The 24,047-nt window shown below is 58.0% G+C and overlaps 1 protein-coding gene across 2 annotated transcripts in view; it reads left to right on the top strand.

Moving 5' to 3' along the window:
- Positions 1-3,916: 3,916 nt before the first annotated feature.
- The window catches only part of MAP2K3 (mitogen-activated protein kinase kinase 3), a 75,377-nt gene continuing 55,246 nt past the window's right edge, over positions 3,917-24,047 (top strand). The window contains exons 1-7 of one of the 2 annotated variants that reach the window (XM_017653319.3): positions 3,917-4,243; positions 18,598-18,664; positions 19,007-19,055; positions 20,017-20,130; positions 20,297-20,416; positions 21,789-21,905; positions 22,953-23,004. In XM_017653319.3, coding sequence (XP_017508808.1) covers positions 4,195-4,243; positions 18,598-18,664; positions 19,007-19,055; positions 20,017-20,130; positions 20,297-20,416; positions 21,789-21,905; positions 22,953-23,004 — 568 coding nt within the window. In that variant the 5' untranslated portion in view covers positions 3,917-4,194. The remainder of the gene's footprint in view (positions 4,244-18,597; positions 18,665-19,006; positions 19,056-20,016; positions 20,131-20,296; positions 20,417-21,788; positions 21,906-22,952; positions 23,005-24,047) is intronic. The other variant, XM_073234687.1, reaches the window with a different exon arrangement.

Here is a 24,047-nt window from a genome sequence, read left to right as displayed (position 1 = left end):
CAAAGTCTTTGATGCCGCTGGGGTGCAGTCCTCCCCTCCTGGTTTCAGATTGGGCTTTGAAGGAGGATAGGAATGAGTCTGGTGAAGGCAAGGGAAGGGCATTTCTGGCTGAGGGAACAGCCTTTGCAAAGAAAGATTCAGGGAGGAAAGCTTGGGTTAGGAGTGGCTGGACTGGGGAGATGTCTGGGAAAGTTTCCCACATATGGAGACTTGACAGGGTTTGGAGTGTGGCCAGCCCTGTGTTTTGGGAGGCTCTCTCCGGCTGTAATGCCGAGGAACTGGGGGCAGGAAACCCTGGAGAGGAGTAGGAGGAGCAGAGAGCGTGGCTTATGCTGCCTGCTCAGCGCTCCAGAGTGACCCTCTCCTGTCCAGCCGCCATGCCACAACAGGTCACCAGAGGGCACTGTTAGCCAGCAGGCTCCAAGGCTTCTGGGGGAGTCGGCAGTGTGTGGGCACAGTGCCATGGGGACTGAGCCTGAGAGCCTGCCTGGGCCTGTGTGGACACCCACACACTGTATGCTCATCTGGGGTGTGCGGACTTTCACAGGTGTGAAGGGGGGCCGTGGGGTTCTGACTAAGAATGAGCATGTGCAGTGGGTGCCGATAGGTGAGAACAGGGGCCCCTCATTTCCCACTGCTCCAGCTGCACTGTTATTCCCCAGCAAGCCATTCCCCTGGGGCATTTGCACATGCTGTTCCCTCTGCCTGCCATGCTCTCCCCCAGATGTCTTCATGACGCCTCCCTCCCCTCTCTCTACTTACATGCTATTCTCCAGTGAGGCTTTTCCTGACTCCCTCTTTAAAATGACGACTTCACAACCTGACACACTCCTTGTCCCCCTCCCTCCTTTTACCGGTGGCATTTATCCTCTGTCAGACTATAATTCAAAATAGGCATTTTGCTTTTCATACCATCACCTCCCTGAGGGTGGGGAATTGTGTCTGTCTTATTCAGTGTTGTGCCCTCAGTTCTAGGCACACAGCAAGTGCTCAAGAAATAGTTGCTGAATGAATGAATGAGCTTCCCCAATCCTGGGTTCAGACCATCCTCTCTTCCCAACCCTCTATCCCCCCAGGTCCTGCCCACCTTGGTTCACACCCACACCCCTTTCCACCCTGTGCTCAGTTTCCCTGGGTCTACAGAGGGGAGTGTTTGGGACTTTTCTTCTAGGAGCCAGGTGGGAGGTGGCCTGCTATGACCCTGTAAAATGCGCTTTCTCGTTTCTGAGTGATTGTGTAGTTCCCTAGCCTCACTGTCCTACTTAGAGGCAGGGGGAGGCCAACAGCTGCTGCTGTAACCCCCTGGGAAGAGACAAAGAGGCTCCTGGGTACTACTCCATCCCCCAGCAGCCCCGTGCTCTGCATTGCAGTCTGGCCCTCAGGCACAGTCCTTTTCCCTCCTCCAACCCTTTCCAGAGAGGCTCGTCTTTCTTCTCTGCCTGATAGGCTTCTGTTGGTCCTTAAAGGTGCAATCTCAAAGTCACCCCCTCTGAGAAGCCTTCTCTGACCTCACCCAGGTAGAGTCTGGCACCTTCCTGGGACTCTTGCTCATGCATCTATTTATAGCACCCCACATGGAATTTTATGATTCCTGGGCTGTCTGTCAGGCTCCCTGACTAACCATCAACTCCTCCAACTGGAAGACCTTGTCTGAGTCATATGGGTGCCTCGGAGGCCAGCATGGGACTAGAGTTGCTTCATCAATGTCTGCATGCTTTCCATCCTTCCTTTGTTCATTCCTCAAATATTTATTAGGTACCTACTATGTGCCAGGCCCTGGACTGTGCATCAGGAATGCAGCAGGAATGAGTTGGCATGATTCTTGCCCAGGAGGGCTGGCAGTCCAGAGGGAGAGCTGGATTAAAAACAGAGTGAACAGAAGTGACATCGGCACTGTGCAGAGAATTAAAAATGATTTGGGGGCATGACAGGGAGGACCCCTTACAGGAGTTCATTTAAGAGCAGCCCTGGAGGATAGAGGGGAACAAGCCCCAGGAATCATGGTGTGGTGGGGGAGATGTTGGAGACAGAGGAAAGAGCAAATGTGAAGGCCCTGAGGCAAGACCAGGATTGGTATGTTCAGGGGGCAAACACTGAGACCCTTGAACATAGCAGGGAGCAGAAAGGGCAAGGGGCAGAGTGGAAGGAGCAGATGTCCCAGTGGTCGACAGGAGCCTGGACCTAGAAGACCCACTGGACCAGGCTTGTGGTCCTGGTATGGAGGTGGCTGCTGCAGGACGCCCATTTCACAGACAGACAGGCAGCAGGACCTGAGGTGAAACCACTAGGCACATTTAGGACGTAGCACTCTGGGCCACTCCCGACACCCAGGAGAGGGAAGGCTGGGATGGCTCTCTGTAGGAAGTGGCTCACAGTGTGTTTACAGACATTTCCTAGGCACCTGGTGAGTGCCAGGTCCCACATCAGGCACTTGCGTACCTGAACTCGTGAACTGATTTCAGAGAGGCCTCACTGTCCCCATGGGACAGGTAAGTAAATTGAGGCATGGGGAGCTGCTTGGTGACTTCTAGTAACTGGCTGACCTGGCATTGGAACTCATACCTGCCGGAGTCCATAGATCATGATTTTCCGCCCACTGCCTAGAAAGGATGAGCAAGAGATGCAGGAAGAGGGGAATGATTACCACAAGGTCTCTCTCCCCACTTCTCTCTGGTCCTCCCCATCACTGTGTGCGTGGGACCCTATGGGGATCACCCTGTTTTATGAATGGGCAAGCAGAGGTCAGTCCCCTGCTTCCAGCCTTCTAGCAGGTGATGGAATCTGCTTCCTTCAGGGGAAGTCCCTGGCAGGCCACACACTCATGCCTGCCCTGAGGCAAGAGGCTGACCCCTGACTTTTGCGAGGAGCTTCTAGCCCTCACCAGCCTCTGGCTTTGCATTTGAGTCATCTGATCCCAGCACCAGTTTGGTTAGTGGTTCCTGGTGGCCACACGTGGGAGCAGAAGGGAGGATTGGCCATTATACAGAGGAGCATACCAAGGCCCCAAGAGCATAGGAGGAGAGGATCAAAGGGCCACTAGTGAGCCAGGATGAGATCCCGGTCAAGGCTTGTGAATGGAGTAAAATGCATTGAAATGCCATCTTACTCCCTCGGAGACTCAGCTTTCCCGTGTGTAGAACGCAGTGTGGTAGTGACAGCCGTTGAGGCTGCATTTACTGACTTCTCGCTAGGTGCTGCCGAGTTCATCACTGTAGCCCATCCGTTGCACAGCGCCTGACACTTGGCCGGCGCGCGGTGACTGCCGAAGCTGGGAATGAATGGGCGCACGGAGTGTTGCGCTAAACCCTTTCCAACATTCAGTCAACAAACGGAGCATCCGCTAAAGCCGCAAAGCCGGGTCGGTTGTCACCGCACCAGGAGGCGGGCTGTTACCGTCTCTCACAGAGGCGGAAAGCGACGCTAGGGGGTTACCTGACTTGCCCAAGGTCAACCCCCGCTAGAAAGCAGCCGAACCGGGACCTGAACCCAGGTCTCAGCCGGGGGCGCACTTTTAACACCTCCACAGCACCACGCCTTCCAGCTTCTTGAGGCCCCGGCGGGGCCGCCGAGGGAAAAATCGGGGTTTTTTCCAGATTACGCACACAGGGCGGGGCCACAAAAAGCGCCCCTGAGGGCCGCCGCGGGGCGGGCACTGTCGGGACGGGGGCGGGGCCTCACACCCGAAGGGCGCAAGGCGGGTCGCCTGCCCTGGGGTGGGCGGGGCTTGCGTCTTGACAGGGGTGGGAGGCACCGGCCGAAGCCTAGGAGGGGGCGGAGCGTGACTGGGCTGGGTTTCCCGGGTGGCGGGCGGGTTTGACAGACAGTTGAGGGGAGCCGGCTCTGGGCCCTCAGGGGGCGAGGCCTGTGCTTGACTGGCAGGGCCGGGCCCGCGTTTGATAGGCAGGGGCCGGGCCCTGGAGACGGGCGGGCCAATCAGCGCGCGGGGGCGGGGCCTGCGTCAGCGGCAGGGACTGCGAGGCACTGCCCAGTCTGGCTACGCTGCTGTCTGTCGCTGGCTCCTCGGTCGCCGCCGACCCGTCCTCGCCGCAGCCACCTTTATTCCGCCGCCGCCTCTTCTTCGCTGTTGCTCCTGGCCCGTCTGCCCGCAGCCATGATCGCGCCCCGCCCTGGTCGAGCCCGCCGCCCTCTAGATTAGTATTAGTCCCCGCCGCCGCCCGCGGACCCGCCTGCACCATGGAGTCACCCGCCTCTAGCCAGCCCGCCAGTTTGCCCCAGTCCAAAGGTAGGAGCACGCGGCCGGGACAGCGGCTTGACCCTTGCGCCCAGTTCGTGCCCGGGCTGCGAACCCCGACCTCGGTGTATCTCACCCGTGCCCGTCCCGTATCCAGGCAGCACCCCGGCCTAGAACCCTTACTTCTTCGGGCTCCGGTCCTACTCTGGGACCTCACCTGGACTCCCACTTTAGGCCTTGGGACTGCACCCAGGCCGAAACTCAGGATAGGATCTCGTTCTGGTTACCCCTCTCCAGGTCAGGCCAGGAACCTCACTCTGAGCTCCTCATCAGGCCTTAGCTGCACCCTGGACAGGGACTCTCCCAGTCTGGGGCCATCAGCTGGACCCATATGGAATTTGCTGTGGTCCTGCCCCCGGGCCCCCTTCCACTCCCAGGTCCCAGGGCTGCATCCAGGCTGGGATTTAGCTGACTTTCCATCCAGGCCTCGGCAGCGCTCCCGTGCTGCGGAGCTCACGGTGGCGCCAGCCCCCTCCCATGTGGGTACCCCGGTTGCCCTGCAGCTCAGAACTCTGTCCTCCTCTCCTCCAGCTCTCTCTGTCCTTTGTAGGCCCCACATTGTCCCTTCCGTAGCCGGCCTGCACCCTCTTCTGCAGCCCTGTCCCTGGGGAATCTCTCCAGGCCTCCTGCCCCGCCCTGTTGCACGACCCCCACTCTCCATAGGCTCCTCCCTGTCCTGATTGGCAAGCTTCTCTCTGCACTTCGGGAGCTCACCCCTTCTTGTGTCCCAGTGTCTCCAGGGTCGATTGCTACCAGGCCTGTGTCTGCTGCCCATGGGTCCTGGGCCAGCGCCAAGCCAGGGTTCTGGCTATGTAATGGGCTTGCTCTTGTCTTCTCCAAGTAGCTGGCCTTCCTGGAAATGTTTGTGAGGTGGCGGATGCGGGGGCAGGGATTTGTCATGCAGTGGAGAGGAGGAGGCTTGGAGTGTGAAAGGGGGATTTTGTTTGCAGGAAGGGGAAAGGATGTTTTTGGCATGTAGGAGTCTCAGCAGGCTGGGTTGTGTGAGCAATTTCCAAACCGGACATAGCTTAATGAATGGGCTGCCTCACCCACAGCAGGAGGTCTCTGGGCCTTAGTTTCCTTATCTGTAAATGGGAGTAATCATACCTGCCTTCTGTGGGCTTCAGGAGTATGATGTGAGATAGTGAAAACTAAGGAGTTTTAAGCAAGTGGGTGATGAGATAAAGGGCTCAGCGTGGAGCCTGGCGCATAGTAGGTGCTTAGGGAACAGTTGTCCTGGCGTTTTGTTATTGTTTCCACTTTTCCTGCTGGAGAGGCCTCAGCCCTGGGGGATCAAGGCCTGTGGTTGGGTTGCAGCTGCAGAGTGAGGGGGAAAAAGGTAACAGCTGGCACGTAGTGGAGCCCTCCTCAGGGGTTGTCCCTCCCTCTTCTCTGGAGGGTCCCATGGGAGGGCATCTGAGGTCCTGGGGAGGGTGTGGGTCCTTCCCTGCCCCCATTGCCAAAGGCTGCGGTGGCTGTGAGCCAGAGCCCAGCTGTCGGAGTGGGCAGTGTAATCATGTTTTACGTAAGTGGGAGGCCGGATCCCTGACCATTACCCAACCACTGTGAGTAACTCAGGAGACACTCCAGGGGGCAGGTAGCTGGGGAGGGACTTGGACTGCACAGACCTCGTGGAGCTTGGGAACCGGGAAATCGTAAGTGCCTTTACTCTGGAGAACCAGGAAATCAGACCCTTCTCTTTTCCAGCTCAGAGTCTAGGCCTGGCTTGGTCCATGCTGTGGGACTTAGAGCAGGTCTCTCTCCACCTCTCTGGGCCACAGCGTTTCATGGTTGGAAGCACCTTTTTGAAGGCCCTTTCAGCTCTTTGGGGAAGGAAATGCTTCATCAAAATAAAAGTTACAGTTGCAGGGTTGTGAAGGAGAGAAGTCATGGGTGTGAAGGGAGGCACTGCTTGATCCTCATGTGCTGTGTGACTTGAGTCCTGGCATTGGTCTCTCTGAGCCTCTCTGCAGAGAGAGAACCAGGATGAATTTCTAGGTTGTCCAGGTAACAGATAATGTTGGGTGGGTTGGATGGAGGTTTAGGGGCCTCCAACAAGGCCCAGGGACCCCACCAAGCTCTTGGGGCTCTGGGGAAGGATGCAGTGGGGGATCCACAGTGCCCCATCACCGAAAATCTCAAGAGCTCCCCTTGATCATGCTTGTTTCCATGTGCCATGCACTCTCCCATTTTCTTCCCAACCCCGTTTGCAGGTGAGGAAACAAGCTCAGAGGCATTCAGTGCTTTGCCTGAGGTCACACAGCTGCAGCAGATGCAGCTAGGGTTCCCCCCAGGACTGTGTGGCTCCATCTATCTCCCCAGTGCTCCTCTGGGACCCAGCCCCATGCTGGATGCTTGAGATGAGCTGGTGGGACCCCACGCCCCCACCAGGTGATGGGACAGCCAGTCCGGTAGGTGCCAGCTCCAGCCGTGTGCACCCTGAGCACTGCTGGAGCGTGACTGGACCGGGTTTCCCAGGTGGCAGGTGGGCGTGACAGCCAGGGCAAGGTTGCCTGTGTGCATACCTTCTGCGCTTGGCCACTTCACACTAACTGCAGTCCAACCCACTTGACAGGTGACAAAACCGAGGTCAGTATGGGGAGTACCTGGACCAAGTCCACAGAGCTGTGCCCTCCCATCCTGGGCACAGGGCCCCCAGTGTCATGCTCCTCTCTACCTTCTCTCAAGAATTGAAACAGAGCAGGGTGTGGTTGGCACTGGCCCTTAAGGAAGCCTGACCTTGGAGTTCCTGCCTTGCAGCAGGTGCCCTTGTCTGTCCTCCATGCCACAGGCCTGGGGAATTTTCCACAAGTGCAGGAGGCTCCAGGCCCCACAGCCCTGCTGGCTTTCACTGGCTTCCTTGCCCACATGCTGCGGTCAGAGGCCGAGGGCATCTGGCACTGGGGCCAGCGGGTGGGACCCCATTTGGTTGACATGGCCCAGGGCCGCTACTTCAAGCCACATTTATCCTGGGGGTGCCACCCGCATGCCGTCACAGCCCCTGCCCACGTGGCACTCACAGTGGATCGTCACATGGCTCCCAGAGGCCTGATGGGGGCGCCAAGGCTGCGGGGAGCATTGTGGGAGTCCTGGCCCTGCCTGCTGCGGCTGCTGCCCACCCCCTTCACCCCGAGGCCTGTCCCATTCCAGCTGTCGGAGAGATTGGATGGTGGCACCTTGGGGACTTCCCCCACCCCTGGCGTGATGCACAGGAAACTCTGTATCAGCCAGCCTGTGGCGCGGGGCCTGAAGGGAGCAAAGTTCTCAGTTGTCCGTGTGGGGAGAGGGCTGGAGCAGCAGGAGGCTTCCGGTGGGTGAGTCAGCGGGCACTGGGCACTGACTCACCTGCTGGGCATGCCAGCCAGCTGGCTGCTGCTTAAAGGGGCAACGCCTGCTGGCTGGTGGGTGGGACGGGGACTTTGAGCCCTGGCCGCGCAGGTCGGCGTCTGGCCCTGAGCTGGGCACCGAAGGGGACCCCCTTCCTGGACCTCAGACTGGCTGGGACTCCCAGTCAGGCCCTCCCGGCCCTGCGCCTGCCCCGCCCAGGAACTTCCTGTTGTAGGCGAGGGCCTGCTTCCCCTTGGTCACACCGCAGGAGCCTGAGGTGGTGGCTGTTCGCTGCCCTGGCCCCGGGGCTCCTCTGGCTTAGATGTGCTGCTGGGACCCTGATGGGCTGGGGAGGCTGAGGGTCATAGGAGGTGTGGGGTAGGCCTGAGCTCCTGGAGTGACGGTGACTGTGTCAAACCCCAGCACAGCCCCTCTTACTGTGGGACGTTGGACAAGCCTCGTCTGGGACATTCACTGGGCTTTGTAAATGATGTCAGTCCTCTGGACCTGACCCAGCTCTCAGATGAGAGGCCTTGATTTCCTCACCTGCAGGATGGGAAAGGGGACCCTACCTGCCTGTCTTCCTGGCAGCCACAAGGATGGATGTGGACAGCCTCAGGCCTTGATTTCCTCACCTGCAGGATGGGAAAGGGGACCCTACCTGCCTGTCTTCCTGGCAGCCACAAGGATGGATGTGGACAGCCTCATTACCCTCTTGCTAAGTGGCAGGTACTGGGCACAGCAAGACTGCACTTGGCCCACAGAGAACCTCGGCAGGACAGGAGCGGGTGCAGAGCCCGGGCGCGGGGTGGGCAGGCCTGCGTTTGGATTCTGACTTGCCCCACTGCCTTCTGGCTTCCTCACATGCCTTCTCTGACCAGTCTTCTCTTGTCACCTAGGAGTAAACACCCTTCCCTTGCAGGGTGGGGCTAGAGACTGGAGGTAGTGTTTATCAAATGAATGTTACCTGTTACTGTTTTCTTATTGTTATGGTTATAGCAGCTGTCCACTGGTGGATGAATGAACAGGACCAGGACTCCTGATGATGGCCTCATACCCTGTGACACAGGGACTCTCTGGCTGCAGGGTCCCGTTATGCTAGCCAGAATGTACCAGACTCTTTTCCTACTGATCCCCAAGCTGGAGCCAGGGGCTCCCATTGCCCCTTGGACCTTCCTGGGGAGAGCCTGTGGGGCCTGGAGAGACTGGTGCCTGTGTCTTTCTGTAGGTCTGCCTCCCCTGAAGCGTGGGAGGAGTGGGGAGCTTGGGGTAGGGAATAAGGAGGTTGAGACCCTCAGTTGGTAGAACTGCATCAGTGCCAGGCACAGTGCTGGCTGCACAGATACTGAGTGACTGAGGGGCACCCCAACTCTCAAAGAGCTCTGCCTGGGGAGCAGAGGTGGCCTTGGGAGCAGTGGTTTTGAGAGCCCAGATCCAAGGTCCGGGTGGCAGGGCTGAGTGGAGGGGGAGCGACCAGCATGCAGGGCTTGGCTGGGCATGGGGCCCTGGTGGTCATGGGGGCATTGTCAGAGGCTCAGGAAGAGGGCTTTGTGTTACTGTTGGGTCCCAGAGGAAGAATGCTGGGGAACAGCTCAGGGGATATCACACAGAGGGCTCCATCACCGCTGAAGGGGGTGATGAGGCAGGCCTGTCCTGAGCTCAGCTCCTGATGCTGGGCCCACAGCCCCCAGGGGCCATCCACACCTCCCCTTGACCATGCCTTTTGGCATTGCCCACGGAAGTCAGGCCCGCTCACCCAGTTGCCTCTGTAGGCGCCTTCTCCAGCAGTGGCCATGGAAGCCCCCAAAAGCTGTGCACAGGGCATGAAGAAACAAGGCTGGGCAGCAGCAGCTTGGGAGGCCCCTCTGTAGCTCACAGACACCAGGCCTGGGCCTGCATCTGCCTCTGCGGAGGGGCACCAGGCTCACCCTGCAGAAGCTTCTTTCCCCTTCCCCCCAGGCCCTGGCTCCTGTCACCCTCCCCCCCCACTCCCCTGAGGGTCCCTCTCTGGGTGTCATGGCTGAGCTGGCATTCCAGGCCCACCTTCCTTGAGAGGCCATGTCCAGCTGTGCTCTCCCAGCCAGGGCCCTGCCCAGGTGGCGCTGCAGCCACCCTCCTGCTATGTCTGGGCCACACCTGTGCCCCACTGTGCTGATGCCTCCTGGCTGAGCCCCACCCCACAGGGGTGCCTTCCATTCCTTTTTTAAAATTGTAAACATGTCACAGATACCAGAGGATATATAGAATTTTCCTCTATAATTTAAAGAATAAAAACAAAATGATTCTGTGTACCCAACACCCAGCTAAAGAAACTGAACATTATTGTGCCCCCAAAGTCCCCCTGGAACTGCTTCTCCCTAGCGACTGTTCTGGTTTTCACACTCACCCTTTGTCATTTCTTAAATTGAGCTCTAACACATGTGGTATACATCAAGTCACTGCCCTGCAGAATCTCTGGGCCAGCACCCACCGTGTGGTCCAGGGGACCTGCACCAGCATGTGGCCTCAGGGAGAAGCTAGAGCCTTCTGCCTGAGATCATGAACTGCGTGGCCTCAGTTTCTTCATCTGCACCATGGGGATGATGCTGGAATCTGAACTGCAGAGTTGTGATGAGATACAGCATGTTAACTCGTGGAAGTGCCAAATACGGAGTTAGTGTATATGAGTGTTTGTAGCTATTACTGTTGCTTTAAGTGAATCTCAAGTTCCAAACTGTGCAGTGCTCAGCTGTGCAGCTGTACTGACATTTGCTATGGCGTGCTAATGTCGCCAGCTTTGAAGGTGTGTCCTAAAAGGTGGCATGAGCCAGTGGGTCTGAGGTGGCGAGGAAGGCCTTGGATGTCTGTGGAGCTGTTTGGGCATAACCTGGATGTAAATGGAGAGCCGAGAACCCTTGCTGTGCACCTGTAAATAGGTGTGTTGTTGATGTTTGTGGTCAGTGGCCACTGAGGCTCACAGTGGAGGCCTGCCCAAGACTGTTCTGGGCGTGTGGGCTAGAGAGTGTTCCCTGCCCTCTTTGTCCTCTTTTTGGCCTGCTGGTGTACCCTGTGCTTGCCGGCTGCTCCAATTCAGTTGCAGGATTACAGTGAGGCAAGGGTGACATCCATGGTGATGGTGAAGGGTCAGGCCACAGGTATGTGCTAGGGTTACGGTTAGGTAATCATTAAAGGGTATCCGGTGGATGGGGTTATGGTTAGATTTAGGATCCTACTCTGATGTGTGGGCGAAGGCCAGTTTGGACTTCATCATTAAGGTATGGCATCGGTGACATCAATGCTGACGGTGAGCATTCAGGTTAAGGAACCTGGGCTAGGGTTAGGGTTTTCTGTAAGGAAAGGTCTATGCAGAAAATATGGTTATGGACAGAATTAGGGTGCAATTCTGATGTGAGGGCAAGTGTGAGATCGAGTCACAGGATTAAGGGAGTTATAGTTGATAGCCCCTCCAGGGTGCAGCAGCCAGACCCCAGGACCCTTGCTGGGTGAGCCCACAGGGACTTGCAGGCGGCCAGTTCTGGTTCTAGGTACAGCCTCTTTGTGAGCCTGTGGGCCCAGGTGCTGTCATCTGAATGAAGCGAGTGGAAACACCCGCCTCTCAGGCTACTACTGAGGGTGAGGAGGAGGGGCCCCGTGGGACCCAGGCACACTGTGGAGGCCAGCCGGGGCTGAGTGTACCAGAGCTGTGTATTAGCGCTTCTACTGCAGAGAATGCCTCTTCGGGTGTTTCCCCCGATTGACCCTGTGTTTTGTGAGATTTGTAGTATTGTGTTCAGATACCAGCGATGATGAGGGCAAGGAAGGCATTTGCTAAGGAAGGCGCTTCAGCTGTTTGCACAGCAGGAGCACAGGGCCCGTCAGTGCTCCTGGGTGGCCTGGATGGCCTTACAGGTGCCCAGTGGAGAGCCATGGGAACTCAGCCCACAAGGTCAAGTATAAGGAGAGCCCTGTTTCCCTGGGGCTATGGGAACTTAGGGAATATCCCCCAGTCCTAGCCTCTTGAAGGCTGGAACTTTGGCTCCACAGCTGGGGGGCCCACCCTGCCCTCTGGAAACCCACCTTGGTGACTGGGGCCTTTGGGACAAGGACAGAGTGGCCACTGATCAGGCCGGACATTCGATGTGCACTCTCTGATCTAGTTGTCATGGACCCCCAGCAACACGGGTGTACACGTAGCCATCACCGAGATTTACAGGTGAGGACATGGGCCTGAGTGGGTGACGGTCTACCCAGGGTCACCCGGGTCTGTCCTGGGAGCTTGGCTTTGTCTTCACAGCCTCTGACCGGTGCCCCACCTCTCCTGGAACTCAAGGCCATTGCATTCCCCAGAACATCAGGGGAAGCTGAGGCTCGGTGGGGCAGGGGCTTGCCACAGTCACACAGGTCTCCTGGTGCCAAAGCCTGTCCTCCCCCACTTGGCGTCTGCAGAGTGACTTGGGGCACTTTTGCCTGCAGCAGAGGTGTGGGGAGCCAGGAACCAGAGGCCCCAGGAAAGGGGCTGGCCTAGGAGCTATGGGCCCAGGCATGTCCAAGCCCAGCTGTGCCACTACCCTGGTGTGTGACCCTGGGCGAGTCCCCTGCCTCTGGCCTCCTATCTGCACTGGACGGTCCCTGAGGCATCTTCCAGTTCTGAGCTGTGAGCTCCTGGGAGGCCTGGTGAGCCTAGCTGCCCCTGAAGATGAAGGGGACACAGCGCTTGCCCAGGCCTCTTACTTTCTTTCTGATTTTATTTAAGTCACTTATGTTTCAGTAGCTGATGCTGCACGTGGTAAGGAATCACAAAGGGACAAAAAAGGCGGCTCCTTGATTCTCCTTGGAGTCCTCTGTGGGGGCCCACCATCCTGCCCAGGCCCCAGGACCCTCCCCACTTCCCTGATTGTACAGAGCCTGGGCCTCAGGGTCCTCATCTGTAAAACAGAGAGATCCCGTTTCCCCTGCTTCTTGGGATTGCTAAGGGATGAAATGAGATGTGACTCAGTGTGTGGCACAGCCTGGCATGCAGAAGCTGCTCTCCACACGTTGGCAGCTCTTTTTTCTTTTTATCTTGTGGCTGTATACCTTAGGGATGAGTTCCTTGGGGGGATTTCTGGGTCAGTGGGGTATCAGGATAATGCTGAGACCCCCTCCAGAGTGGTGGGCTGGCGAGTTCACATGCTCACAGGACCCGCGTCAGGCTCTGCACCCTGCACCACTGCTCCAGCCTCTCCCTTGTCCTCCCTCTGGGCCCAAGCCCCTGCCCTGTCCCTGGACCACCTTGCTGCTAGAATGTTCCATGACTGCTCCTGCTTCCCATGGCAGCCTCAGTTCAGATCTGCCTCTGAAAGCTTCTGTTCCCTGCTTGCTTTTTCTTCAGAGGCCTTGGCACACTTACAGTCCTGTGTTAGCGTTGCATGTGTTGTCTGTGGTCCTGTCTCTCCCGTGAACCTTGGGCTTGGCCCTGGCACCATTGTCATTTTGGGCTGTATCCTTCTGAGTGGTGGAGGCTGGGGATGGATGGTGGGTTATGGAGCAGAATCTTGGGCCTGTGGCCACGAGATGCCAGCAGCAGCCCCCCAGGCTGTGACAGTCAGGGTGTCTTCAGACATTGCCACAGCCTGTGGCTGGAGCATAATCTCAGGAGGAGAGGGGACAGAGGCTGTGAGGGGGTCAGGCACAGAATCCTTTCCAAGCGCTTTGGTCTTGAGGAAGGCCCTAAGAGGTGGAGGGAAGGGATGAGTGCCAGGTGGCCACCACACAACTGGAAGACAGAGGACAGGGCTGTGGGGCTGAGTGGCCAGGCCTGGCACAGACAAGCAATCAGAGTGAGAAGGCCTTCCCTCCCCTCTCCTAGGAGCCCGGGAGGAGGGTGCCTCGGCACAGCACATGCAGCTGGCCCCTGCCTGGGGAGCCAGGACTGTCCTCACTCCCTGCCAATGTTCAGCAGTCTCCCCAGGGGCCTCTTTGAGGGAGAGAGACCATGGGGCAAGATGCCAGCCTCAGGTACATGTGGCCCAGGTGCCTGGCCTCACTGTCCCTGATTTCCATCTCTGAGCCTCACTGGGCCTCTCTGTCAACCCGGCACTCCCCATGGAGCAATGACACCTGCAGTGAGCAGGCTTCGTGCATGTCAGGTGTCAGGCATGGGATTTTGGGCTGGTGAAAGCCAATAAACATTAGCTATTCAGGTAAACCTGCCCCATCTAAAAGCCTGCCTCTCCCCTTCTCAGGCCTCAGTTTACCTACCTGTGCAGTGGGAGTGGGCTGGCCTAGTTGCTCTCTCTCTAAGGAACCCCTGCAGGACAGAGATGACCCAGCTGGGGTGGGTGGAAGCCAGGAGGAGGCATGGCACCCTCAGGACATCTGGCCTCCTGCCTCTCCTTGGTGGGCATGTGGCCCCTTACCTGATGGGTATGGACACTCAGGGCCCAGGACTTTTCCAGTGAATCAGAAATTCTGAGAAACACCTGAAATACCACAGAGTAGGGGTGGGGGTGATAAATCGAGAGCAGGCATCACTCTGGTCATGTGACTGAGCGTGGTGTGCTGGGGGTCCCTCAGTGTCCGTGGTGAGGGGTTGCTCACCCCTGTTCCCTGCTTCCTCCGTGGTGGACCCTGAGAGAGAGGCACAGTCCAGTCTGTCTGAAATCCCCCCGAGGCCCAGGGCAGGGTGGGAGGCCCTCTTTCAGGCCCTCAGTCCAGGTTTGATCATTGGAGCCAAACAGGCCTGTCTTCACATCTGCTCACTGCCAGACACTGGCCTCAGTCACATTGCCTCTCTTGGGTCACCCCCTCCCCCCAGTACAACAATAGGTGAGAATGCTTCCCCGTGGGTTTCCATGGCTCAATCTAATCTTGCATGTGTCAGGCACTAGGGAGGCATGGCACTGATGACCTGACGACCCTGGGAGGTCAATCCATTATCCCCATTTCAGAGTTAAGGCTATGCTACCCAGAGAGGTTAAGTCACTTGCCTAAGGGCACTCAGCTTGGAAGTGGCAGAGCTGCAGTTGAGCCCAGGCTGCCTGGCTCCAAAGGCAGTGCTCATAGCATTTTGCTAGCTGTCTCTGAGATAGTGACCACAGAATGGTGACATGTGAGAAGTGATGGGAGAGAAGCCAGCTGGACCCAGGGAGATGCAGCAACAAGGGTGCTTAGCTGGAGCCACCAGGAAAGCCCCTCTGAATAGGCGGAAGGTGAAGGTCATATACGGTGTGAAGTTGCAGGACAGAGTATTCCAGGCAGATGGAACAAAACGTGCAAAGGCCTGCAGCGGGAAAGAAGGTGACTCATGAAGGAATGGTGAGTGGGAAGAGAGGAGGGCAAAGCCGACAGGTGTGGGACCCCTCTCTGTGGTCTCCAGCCTGTACTGTGGGCCAGTGGCATGCAGGGCTCCCTGCCTACGGTGCTGCTGGGGCTGAAGTGGACACGCAGATGCCCGCCTGCCTGCACCAGGGGCCTGCATGCCGAGGCTGGAGGGCTTGTGGTTTTTGGTGGGCAGCCTGTGAGCCTCTGTTTGTTGTGATGACAGTTGCCACACAGGCCTGCACCCAGGCAGCCCCAGGCCGGGCCCCGTGCTGATGTCTGCCGTGGATGGTGGCAGTGCGTCCATAGAGGCCTCCCCACTGTCTGACAGCTTGACGTGACAGCTGCAGGTGAGAAGGCTGGGAGCACACCCCTCCCAGCCCCCCAACCCCTGTGCTCCAAGCGGCCTCCATCCACCCTTGCACGGGCCCTGACCACCAGTTGGCCACAGGCATGGAAGCTCCTTTGACAGATGGGTAAATTGAGGCTCAGTGAGAGGGAGCACATCTCAGAAATTTCCCAGTCCCACAGTGGGAGTTGGGTGTGCAAGCGGGAGTCAGAAGGATGAGGATGGGCTGAGAGCAGAGAGAATGCAGGCACGGGTGTGGCCATGAACCCCAGCAAGCCTGAGTGGATTGCTGATTTTTAACATGAAATGTTTCACCTTCTGGTTGCAAATCATCCAGTCAAGAATAAAATCTTCCTGTGCAGGGTGTCAGCTGGAGTGTGGAGCTGGCCTTGCTCAGGCCTGACTGCACTGGCCTGGCCACAGCCTCTGCTGGCCCCCTGCAGCACTGTCTGATCCCCAGGAAGCACAGGCGGGGTCTTAGGAACTGGTGGCCCTGCATGCCCCATATTTTCTGTTTTCTTCTTCCTGTGTGTAAAGTTCTGGGCCTCTGCAAACCCAGGGAGGCCTTTGGGTTTCCTGCTCAGAGTGAGATGCAATGTGTTTCCCCCTGGGGAGCTGATGGCCTGTCCCTCTGGTGTTGGGGAATCTCCCTGTGAGAGAGGTGCCGGGAGCTCCTGGCCTGGTAGGTCTCTGAGGCAACAAATCCAGGACTGACTCTGGCCCAGCTCACTGTGAGCAACTTCACCTCTGAGCCTCAGTTTCCCCAAGTAAAGTGAACCCTCCCTAGGATTATCAGAGCATCTGGATCAATGGAAAGGGCTATATGTATCATATGTGTGACAGGTAAGCTGCTGCTTTGATGGATGAGGGAGCTTTGGAATGAGACCCATGTGGCCCCTGACAGCCAGCCGTGTCGCCTCATCTGTAAAATGGGGGGAAAACACCTCACACACAAGTCATGGTTAGGCGGCTGGTACACCCCAGTGCTGGGCAGCAGATGGCAGATGCCATGGACACAGCCACTACTCTTTGTGGAAATTGCTGTCTCCTGAGGGTTCTTGGTCAGGTCCTGGACAGGCAGGGGCTGGGTGTTCAGAGGTGGTGACATAGCTCTGATACAGGCCAATTGCTGTTCTAGTGTTTTACCTGATGACTGCAAGGTAGGTGCTCTTTTTATCCCCATTGCATGATAAGGATATGGAGGCCCAGAGAGGTATGGGATCTTGCCCGTAGGGGCAAAGGCAGGATTTAAACTTGAGGCAGAGAGTCCATGCTTTTGGCTACAGAGTTGCATCAATGCCAAGGCCAGTGTGTAGCAAGTAGGGGCTCTGGGACCATGGAATGAACCATTGGGGCACTGGCTTGGCAGTGGGTGTGGGGCTTCCTGTTCAGGGCCTCTGGGACTGTGGCTCTGCTGCTGGCTGCCAGGGTACAGGTGGACACACCTTGGAGCCTGGCATCTGGAGTCCCTGGGGTGGCTTCTGCATGTGTTGCCCCCTGCATTCTGCCCACCTGCACCAGTACAGGCACAGGGTCCCCATCCCCACCAAGACTGTTCTGTTTCCTGATTGTTTGTCCAGCTCCGAGGACAGTTGGGCTGGGTGCTTGTCTTCCCTGTGGCAGTAACAGCCCCATGTCATCACCCACAGTGGTGCCAGGCCTGCCTGGTGGCTTGGCCCGGGTGTGTGGGCCCTGTGCTGGGTCACAGATTAGGCCCCAAGGCACTGAGTGGGGCATGGCAGAGGCTGGATCCCAACCTGGTTCACAGGTGGCTTCAGGGCCAGGGTCTCCCAGTGCTCTGGGAGCACCCATGGCAGGTAGCACAGGGCTGCTGGTAGTTCCCAGGTCCCGGGGCAGCCGCTGATGTGTCAGCAGCAGTTGGCTGGGGTGGGCTGGGAGGGGGGCCCTGCCCCACAGGCAGAAGGACCTGCAGGAGCAGGCGCATGGGTAGCACTGTTTCTGCCCTGGGTTGTTTTGAAAAGTCATGGTTGAGTCCTAGCTTTGCCACTCTGCTCATTGGTCTGGGCAGGCTACTGCCAGCCTTTGGAAAAGGGAGCCCCTCGTCGGGTGCCTGGGAGCAGGGGATCTGGGCTCAAGCCCACATCGCTCCTCACCAATGGGCTCCCTCACATCTCTGAATCTTGCTCTCCTGCCTGTGAGGTGCTGAAGCGCCTTCTGTGTGCCCCAGCTGTACCCAGCGACCCATAATGCCCTGGTGGTGGACCAGGTACCTGGCCACATTCAGCTGGCTCGAGGTGCATGGACACTGAGGCTAGGAGAGGAGAAGCCCCTGGCCTGCCCTTAGGGGTGAGGGGGTGGGAGGCGCTGTCTCAGAACTCAGGCCCACCTGGCGCCCTGGGAAAGGAAGGAGGCTTCCTGGGGTGTTCTTAGAGGGGCGGCAAATGCAAGAACTTTGCAGGGCAGGGAGAGAAATGGGCATCAGGCTTCAGCCAGGTCCTGCCCACCTTCAACCACATTTGTGCTTGGAGGTGACGGGGATTTTGAGGCTCAGAGAAGGGGCTTGCCTCAGGACTAGCACCTGAAAGGAGCTCTCTGCCTCGGATGTCCTCACCAAGGTCAGCAGCACAAGGGGGAGGGTGGAGGCTGCACTTGCTTTCAGGGTGGCCGGAACAAAGCCCCGCAGATGGGGGGCTTAGGAGACAAACCCTGGGGTGCCGTCCGGAGGGTGGAGGGCCAGGGGAGGAGTTGCAGGCTGGTTTTTCCTGAGGCCGTGAAGGAAGGAGCCGCTCCCGGCCCCTCGCCTTGGTCGGCCGGCTCTAGAGTCTTCACATGGTCGTCCCTTTGTGCGCATCGGACTGTGTCCAAATCTCCCTCTCATAAGGACGCCAGCCATGCTGCTGACTTCGTGATGACTTGATCATCTCTGTAGAGACCCCACCTCCAGCAGGGTCGCACTCTGAGGTCCTGGGTCTTAGCCTGCAACACGTGAATTTGCAGGTGGCACAATTCAGCCCTTAACAGAAACTTAGGATGTAGGACTTCTGTGTTGGGTGGGAGCGCTGGGGCCTGGCTGAAAGCTCGTTACTCAGACCTGGCCTCGCCCAGGCGAGTGCCAGGTGGCCTGGTGTGCAGGGCTGTCCTGGTGGGGCCAGCTCCCTTGGAGGCGCCCTCGAGGCACGGCCTTTCTCAGGCAGTTGTGGGGGTTGCTTGCTGCCAGCTTCCATGTGCACTGGGGAGTGTGGGCATTTCTGCCCAAGGCTGGCCCTGAGGCTCTGGGGCCCCAGCACAGCACTGGCTGCCAGCCTCTGTGTCTGCGCCTGGGCCCTGGAGGGCAGGGGCCTGAGGCATCTCTCCCCCGGCTCTGTCTAGCCCAGGGGATGTCTACTCACTGATCACTGACCTTCTGAGCCTCACCTTCTCTCCCTCTTAGGAAAATCCAGGAGGAAGAAGGATTTGCGGATATCCTGCGTGTCCAAGCCTCCTGCGCCTAGCCCCACGTGAGTCTGCCTCAGTTTCTCTCCCAGCTCAGCCTGGAACGGCTTCCTGGGGAGGAGAGCCTATAGGCAGCGTGTCTTGGTTGGCACCTCCTATGAGGTGGGGTGGCTGTGGGGCTCACGGAGGTCACGTGTCTGCTCCAGCCCCTCCTTCCACCTCAGGGGTAGGCCAGCATGGCCCTGGCTCCTGTGTGACCCCCACAGTGCTCAGTGACTGAGGTGGGGTACCTCTGTCCCCTGCCCCACCCCCTCCTCCCCGACCCCAGGGCCGGGCTGGTTTGCTCCTTCTCCCAGGGAAAAGGTGTGGCTCCCTCTGAGGCTCATGGGGTCTGTTTCCCCCCACAGACCCCCCCGGAACCTGGACTCCCGGACTTTCATCACCATTGGAGACAGGGTAGGTGCTGGCTGCCCCGTCACTGCGCCTCAGTGTCTTCATCTGACGGGCAGACCCGAGCTGGCCCTGTAGTGCTGCTGGGAGGTGGCTGTGGGCAGCATACAGTGCTGGGCTCTGGAGAGGGGCCCCTCCCTGGCTGTGGCTCTGTGCTCCTGGGCTGCTCTCTCTTTGACCTGGCCGTCTAGAATGGGGATGGTCAGCCTGGCTCATGGGCCCCTCATGGGCCATAGCTGGCCTAAAGTCTGCTGACCTCAGAGCTTGTGCTATGGGACCACCTGTGCCTGTGTCGCCTGTGAGAACAGTGTGGAGCCCTCACTTTCCTGGCCCTGCCCTCGGGGCTGTGGCTGGGAGCCTGTATTTCCGCTCTGAACAGCCTGGGTGCCAGTGGGTGAGGGACTGTGCCTCACTCCCAGGACGCGGAGACCCCACTGTGGAGGCCTCCTCGGTTGGCAGCCACCCAGGCTGATTTTCCCGCCCCGACACTTGTCACCATCTGACTCCAGGTCACCTGCTTGCTTATTCCTGTTTTGTTGGCCCTGCAATAGAGGGCAAGACCTCTGTTTTGTTCTGTCTGTCCCTGGTGCGTGAAACACGTGCTTGCAGACGGTAGGAGGTTGAACAAATGATTTAGTCCACCTGCCAGAGTGGGGTGGGGGAGGAGGAAAGGGCATCTCCTGAGTGCCACATGCTGGATGGGGCATTTCACAGGCCATGTGATCTACACCTGTGACAGCCCTGGGATGTTGGTGATGTGCCTGTTTTATAGAGGGTGGTGTGAGGCCTAGAGAGGTTAGGTGACTTGCCCTAGGTCACACAGCAGGAAGTGACTGGTGCATGACTTGAGCCCATATTTCACTGACTGGCTGTGCTCTCCCGCTGCCTCACCTGTCTCCCCTGGGTGAGGTGTGAGGCTTGCTCCTGACTTGCAGCTACCAACTGTCTGTCTTTTCTGTCTTCCAAGAACTTTGAGGTGGAGGCTGATGACCTGGTCACCATCTCGGAGCTGGGCCGTGGAGCCTATGGGGTGGTGGAGAAGGTGCGGCATGCCCAGAGTGGCACCATCATGGCCGTTAAGGTAAGGACCCCACCCTGCCAAGCTCAGAGCTGGGCCCTGCCGGGGGGCTGTGCAAAAGACACATGGGGGCTGAGCCTTCCTGTGGGTGCCCCCCAGAGCTCCTGGCTCTCATGGAAGGGTGTGGCCGGGTGCTGCAGCCACTGAACCATAGTCCTCTCCCCTGCAGCGGATCCGGGCCACCGTGAACTCACAGGAGCAGAAGCGTCTGCTCATGGATTTGGACGTCAACATGCGCACGGTGGACTGTTTCTATACTGTCACCTTCTACGGGGCCCTCTTCAGAGAGGTGTGGCCTGTGGGGGAGTGGGAGGCGGGTGCTGGAGCTCAGGCCACCCCTGGTCTGTGCACCTGTCTCCTCTGTTGAGCCTGCAGCCCACTCTTGTGCATTCTGACCCCCGGGCATTGCTGAGTGCCCTGTGTGCCAGGTGGGGGGTGTGGGAGGGAACCAAACAGGTCCCTCCTGCCCCAAGACAAGACAAGGGCTCTTGAGAGCTCAGGCCCTGGAGCCAGACTGCCTGGCTCCCATCTCCTGTCTCAGTTTCCTCACATGTGAAATGAGGCCAGTAATTGTACCCACCTCACAGGCTGTCAGGACAATAAAATATGGCCCAGATTGGCACTCAGGGCCCTGCAAGGGTCTGCCTATGTGGACACCTGCCTCACCAGCACCTAGGCTGGCAGAATGGGGCTCCAAGAGCAGGGGCAGCCAGAAGGTCTGTGAGGTTCTGATTCTGCGTCTGCAAGAAGGACAGAATGTGGGGTCAGCGAGGAATCAGGCGATGCCAGGGAGTATGGAAGCTGGGCTCCTGCTGGGAAGGGCTGGTGTGTGCAGATGTAGGCCAGGCACCTGGGTGAATGCACTGGGTTTGCAATGGTGGTTTGTCGCCTGGAGCTCAGAGTGAGGTCAGGTTTCCTGTTTGTTGCCTGGCTCCCCAGGCACCTACAGGGTCCTGGGCTTGCTGGGTACAATGGGCCAGCATGGGGTCCACATGTTTGACTGGCTAAGCCGCTGCTGCATGCCAGGCTGAGGCTGTCTGTCCCCTTGACACTGCAAGGACAGACGCACACCTGGGCCTCCCCACACCCTGCTCAGAGCTGGCAGGGAGGCCTAAGGACCTGTGGGCACCCCAAGGAGGCTTCGCATCAGGCTGAGCTGGAGTCCCCAGGAGTCTTCTGGGGCACCGAGTGGGAGCCAGGGAGGCAGGCATGGTGGGTGGAGTGGGGAGCCCTCTGCCCAGGTCAGATCTGAGATGTGTGGGGGCTGTGGGGGCTGTGGTAGGAGGGGTGTGCAGGCTGGGCCATGAAGCTGAGGAAGCCCTCATGGAAGGGCACGGTTGGAAGTGTGTTTTAATTACTTCTCCCTGAGAACACCATGGAATTAGGGATCAGATGGGGACAACCAGAGGTGACAGAGCTGGGGGAGGCTGGCATGTAGACATAGCAATGCAGGCAAGCTGGGGAGAAGTGAAGCAGGTGAAGCTGAGAGATTGGGGGGCAGAGTGGGAGGAGCTGGGAGCTTGGTATGTCCCTGAGGTAGGGGGTTGGTCAGTAAGTCTGCAGGGAGGCCCGGCTGGTGCTAGTGAGGTGGGGGGCAGGCTGTTTAGGCACAGGTACGGCCCTGGGTGGGCCCAGGCTGACCTCTGGATGTCCACCCCCAGGGAGATGTGTGGATCTGCATGGAGCTAATGGACACATCGCTGGACAAGTTCTACCGGAAGGTGCTCGATAAAAACATGACAATTCCAGAAGACATCTTGGGGGAGATTGCTGTGTCTGTAAGTGGCCCCAGGCCTAGATGGGGTTTGGGGGTTCCAGGCACCTAGCCAGAGGCCCCAGCCCTGCCACAGCAGGCACAAAGCCCAGCTCGATGGTGGTATCTTGTGCAGAGCTGGGTCTCCAGTGTAGCCCAGAACCTGAATGACTGCCCCCCAGAGGCCTAGCTCCCCAATTGTGGACCAGAGCCTTCTTGCTGAGGAAACTCCGGAGCCTGGGTCTCCTGGAGCCACACAGATTTGGCAGGTCCCGGGTTTCTAGACCTTCAGAGCTTCCTAGACCATTTTAGAAAGAGGGCTTAGCATTTACAATTTCCTCATGCTTAGCCCTGTGGCAGCTTTGAGAGGTACAAGCTAAGTAGGGGGAAAGGTTAGCATATTGGCAGCTTTGAGAGGTACAAGCTAAGTAGGGGGAAAGGTTAGCATATAAATTGTGTGTTTTTTGATGTTGGACATTCCTAGAGGAGGGCAGCAACTCTGGGCTGGAGCATCCTGGCAGCCAAAGCAAAAAAGAAAATGGCTTCAGTAACACCTGCTGTATATTGAGGACCTGTGGTTCTCAATTCTGACTACGCCTGGGAGTGTTTAAACATGCCCATGCCTGGGTATTAAGTCAGAAACTTGGATGTAATTGGCCAGGCTCCCCACCGTGTCTCCCTGAGGGCAATGGCTCAAGCATATAGGCTGGTGGTTCTACTGAGGGAAGGGGGAGGAGCCAGGGAGGCTGCAGAAGGGCTGGGTTCTACCCAAGAACCAGGTGGGGGTGCTGACAGCCCCCTGGGGGGGGCGCAAATCCAGGACAAAGGCTTGGAACCCTGGCCCCCTGGGGTGGGTGGGACAAAAGCAGGGGGCTGGGTATGTCTTTGCTGAAGATTGCCGGGACACTGGAGTGAATGGCAGAATATAGGCAGGTGCCTGGGGTCCTGAGGGGCTGAGGTGTGTGCACGGGAGGAGACAGGTGAACACAGGTTGGGGTCTTCCTGCTTTGTTGTTATTGGTGCAACTGGGAGTCACACTGGTCTCTTCCCCTCACCCCCATCCTGATGCCAGATCGTGAGGGCCCTGGAGCACCTGCACAGCAAGCTGTCCGTGATCCACAGAGGTCAGTGCGCTGGCCCGTGCAGGCCCCGGGCTGCCACACAGTCTCACCGGGTCCTGCCTAGGCCTTTCCTTTTTTCAGGAGGAGCCAGCGAAGGCTGGGGGAGTCAGTAGGTGGTGATGTGCCCACTGGGGTGAGCGTTGAGCCTGCTTCCCTGTCTAGGCCACTTTCCGTTTCTTCACTCGAATTTCCTTGCCCCCCTGCCCCAGACTGGCACCTTACACCCCTTGGACAAGGACAGGATGGACCTTTGTTCTGGGAAGGTGGACTTAGTCTTGGCGTCTCATCTATAGATTGAGAAATGCTCAGATTTGTAGTTACTGTCCTGGGAATCAGTTTAGTTTACAACCGTGTAGCCTCCACCCAGTCAAGATGGAGGGTGTTTCCAACTTCACCCCAGCCCAGAAAGTTCTCTTGGCCCTTCCTGGTTATTCCCTGTCCTGATGCCCTTGTCTGGCTTTCCCCTCATAGATCAGCTTTACTTGTTCTCTAACATTGTATAAGTGGATTCATAGGGCATGTCCCTCTGTCCAGCCTCCTCCACTTGACCTCATGTTTCCGAGGTTTGCCTGGTCGTATGTGAGGTGGTTCCTTCCCTTTCCTGCCAAGCAGTCCACTTACTCAGATGAACTGCATTTTGCAGGTTAACTAGACTGATTTCCCTTTGACCAATCAGTGGCCATCTCAGCTGGTGCCCCTAGCTCGCTGCTGTTGAAGGTTCAGCGTGGGACCTACTGGTCATCTTTCTGTGCACCTCTGTCCTTTCGCACATCCTGTGGAAAGCACGTGGGATGTGTGTTGTGTGTTTCTCTGCTAGAAGGTTCCCTGCCATGTACCCTGCAGCTGCTGTTTATTAATCCTGAGCATTGGGGTTGGCTCCACATTCCTGTGCAGACCAGCCTCCTGTCTTTTAGCTGCTGCCCTGCACTTCCTGCCTGAACTCCCCAATTTCTCAGTGTGAACACTGGGTGGTTTCTGGGTTCTCACCCTGTCAGTGATGTCCCCTTCCCCACTCCGAGCCCAGCAGGGCCCCAGAGCTGGAGGGA

This window comes from Manis javanica, chromosome 4, assembly GCF_040802235.1.
Source record: "Manis javanica isolate MJ-LG chromosome 4, MJ_LKY, whole genome shotgun sequence".
Classification (NCBI taxonomy): domain Eukaryota; kingdom Metazoa; phylum Chordata; class Mammalia; order Pholidota; family Manidae; genus Manis; species Manis javanica.
Note: the sequence above shows the minus strand (reverse complement) of the source record. Positions and strands in the feature narration are given on the sequence as shown.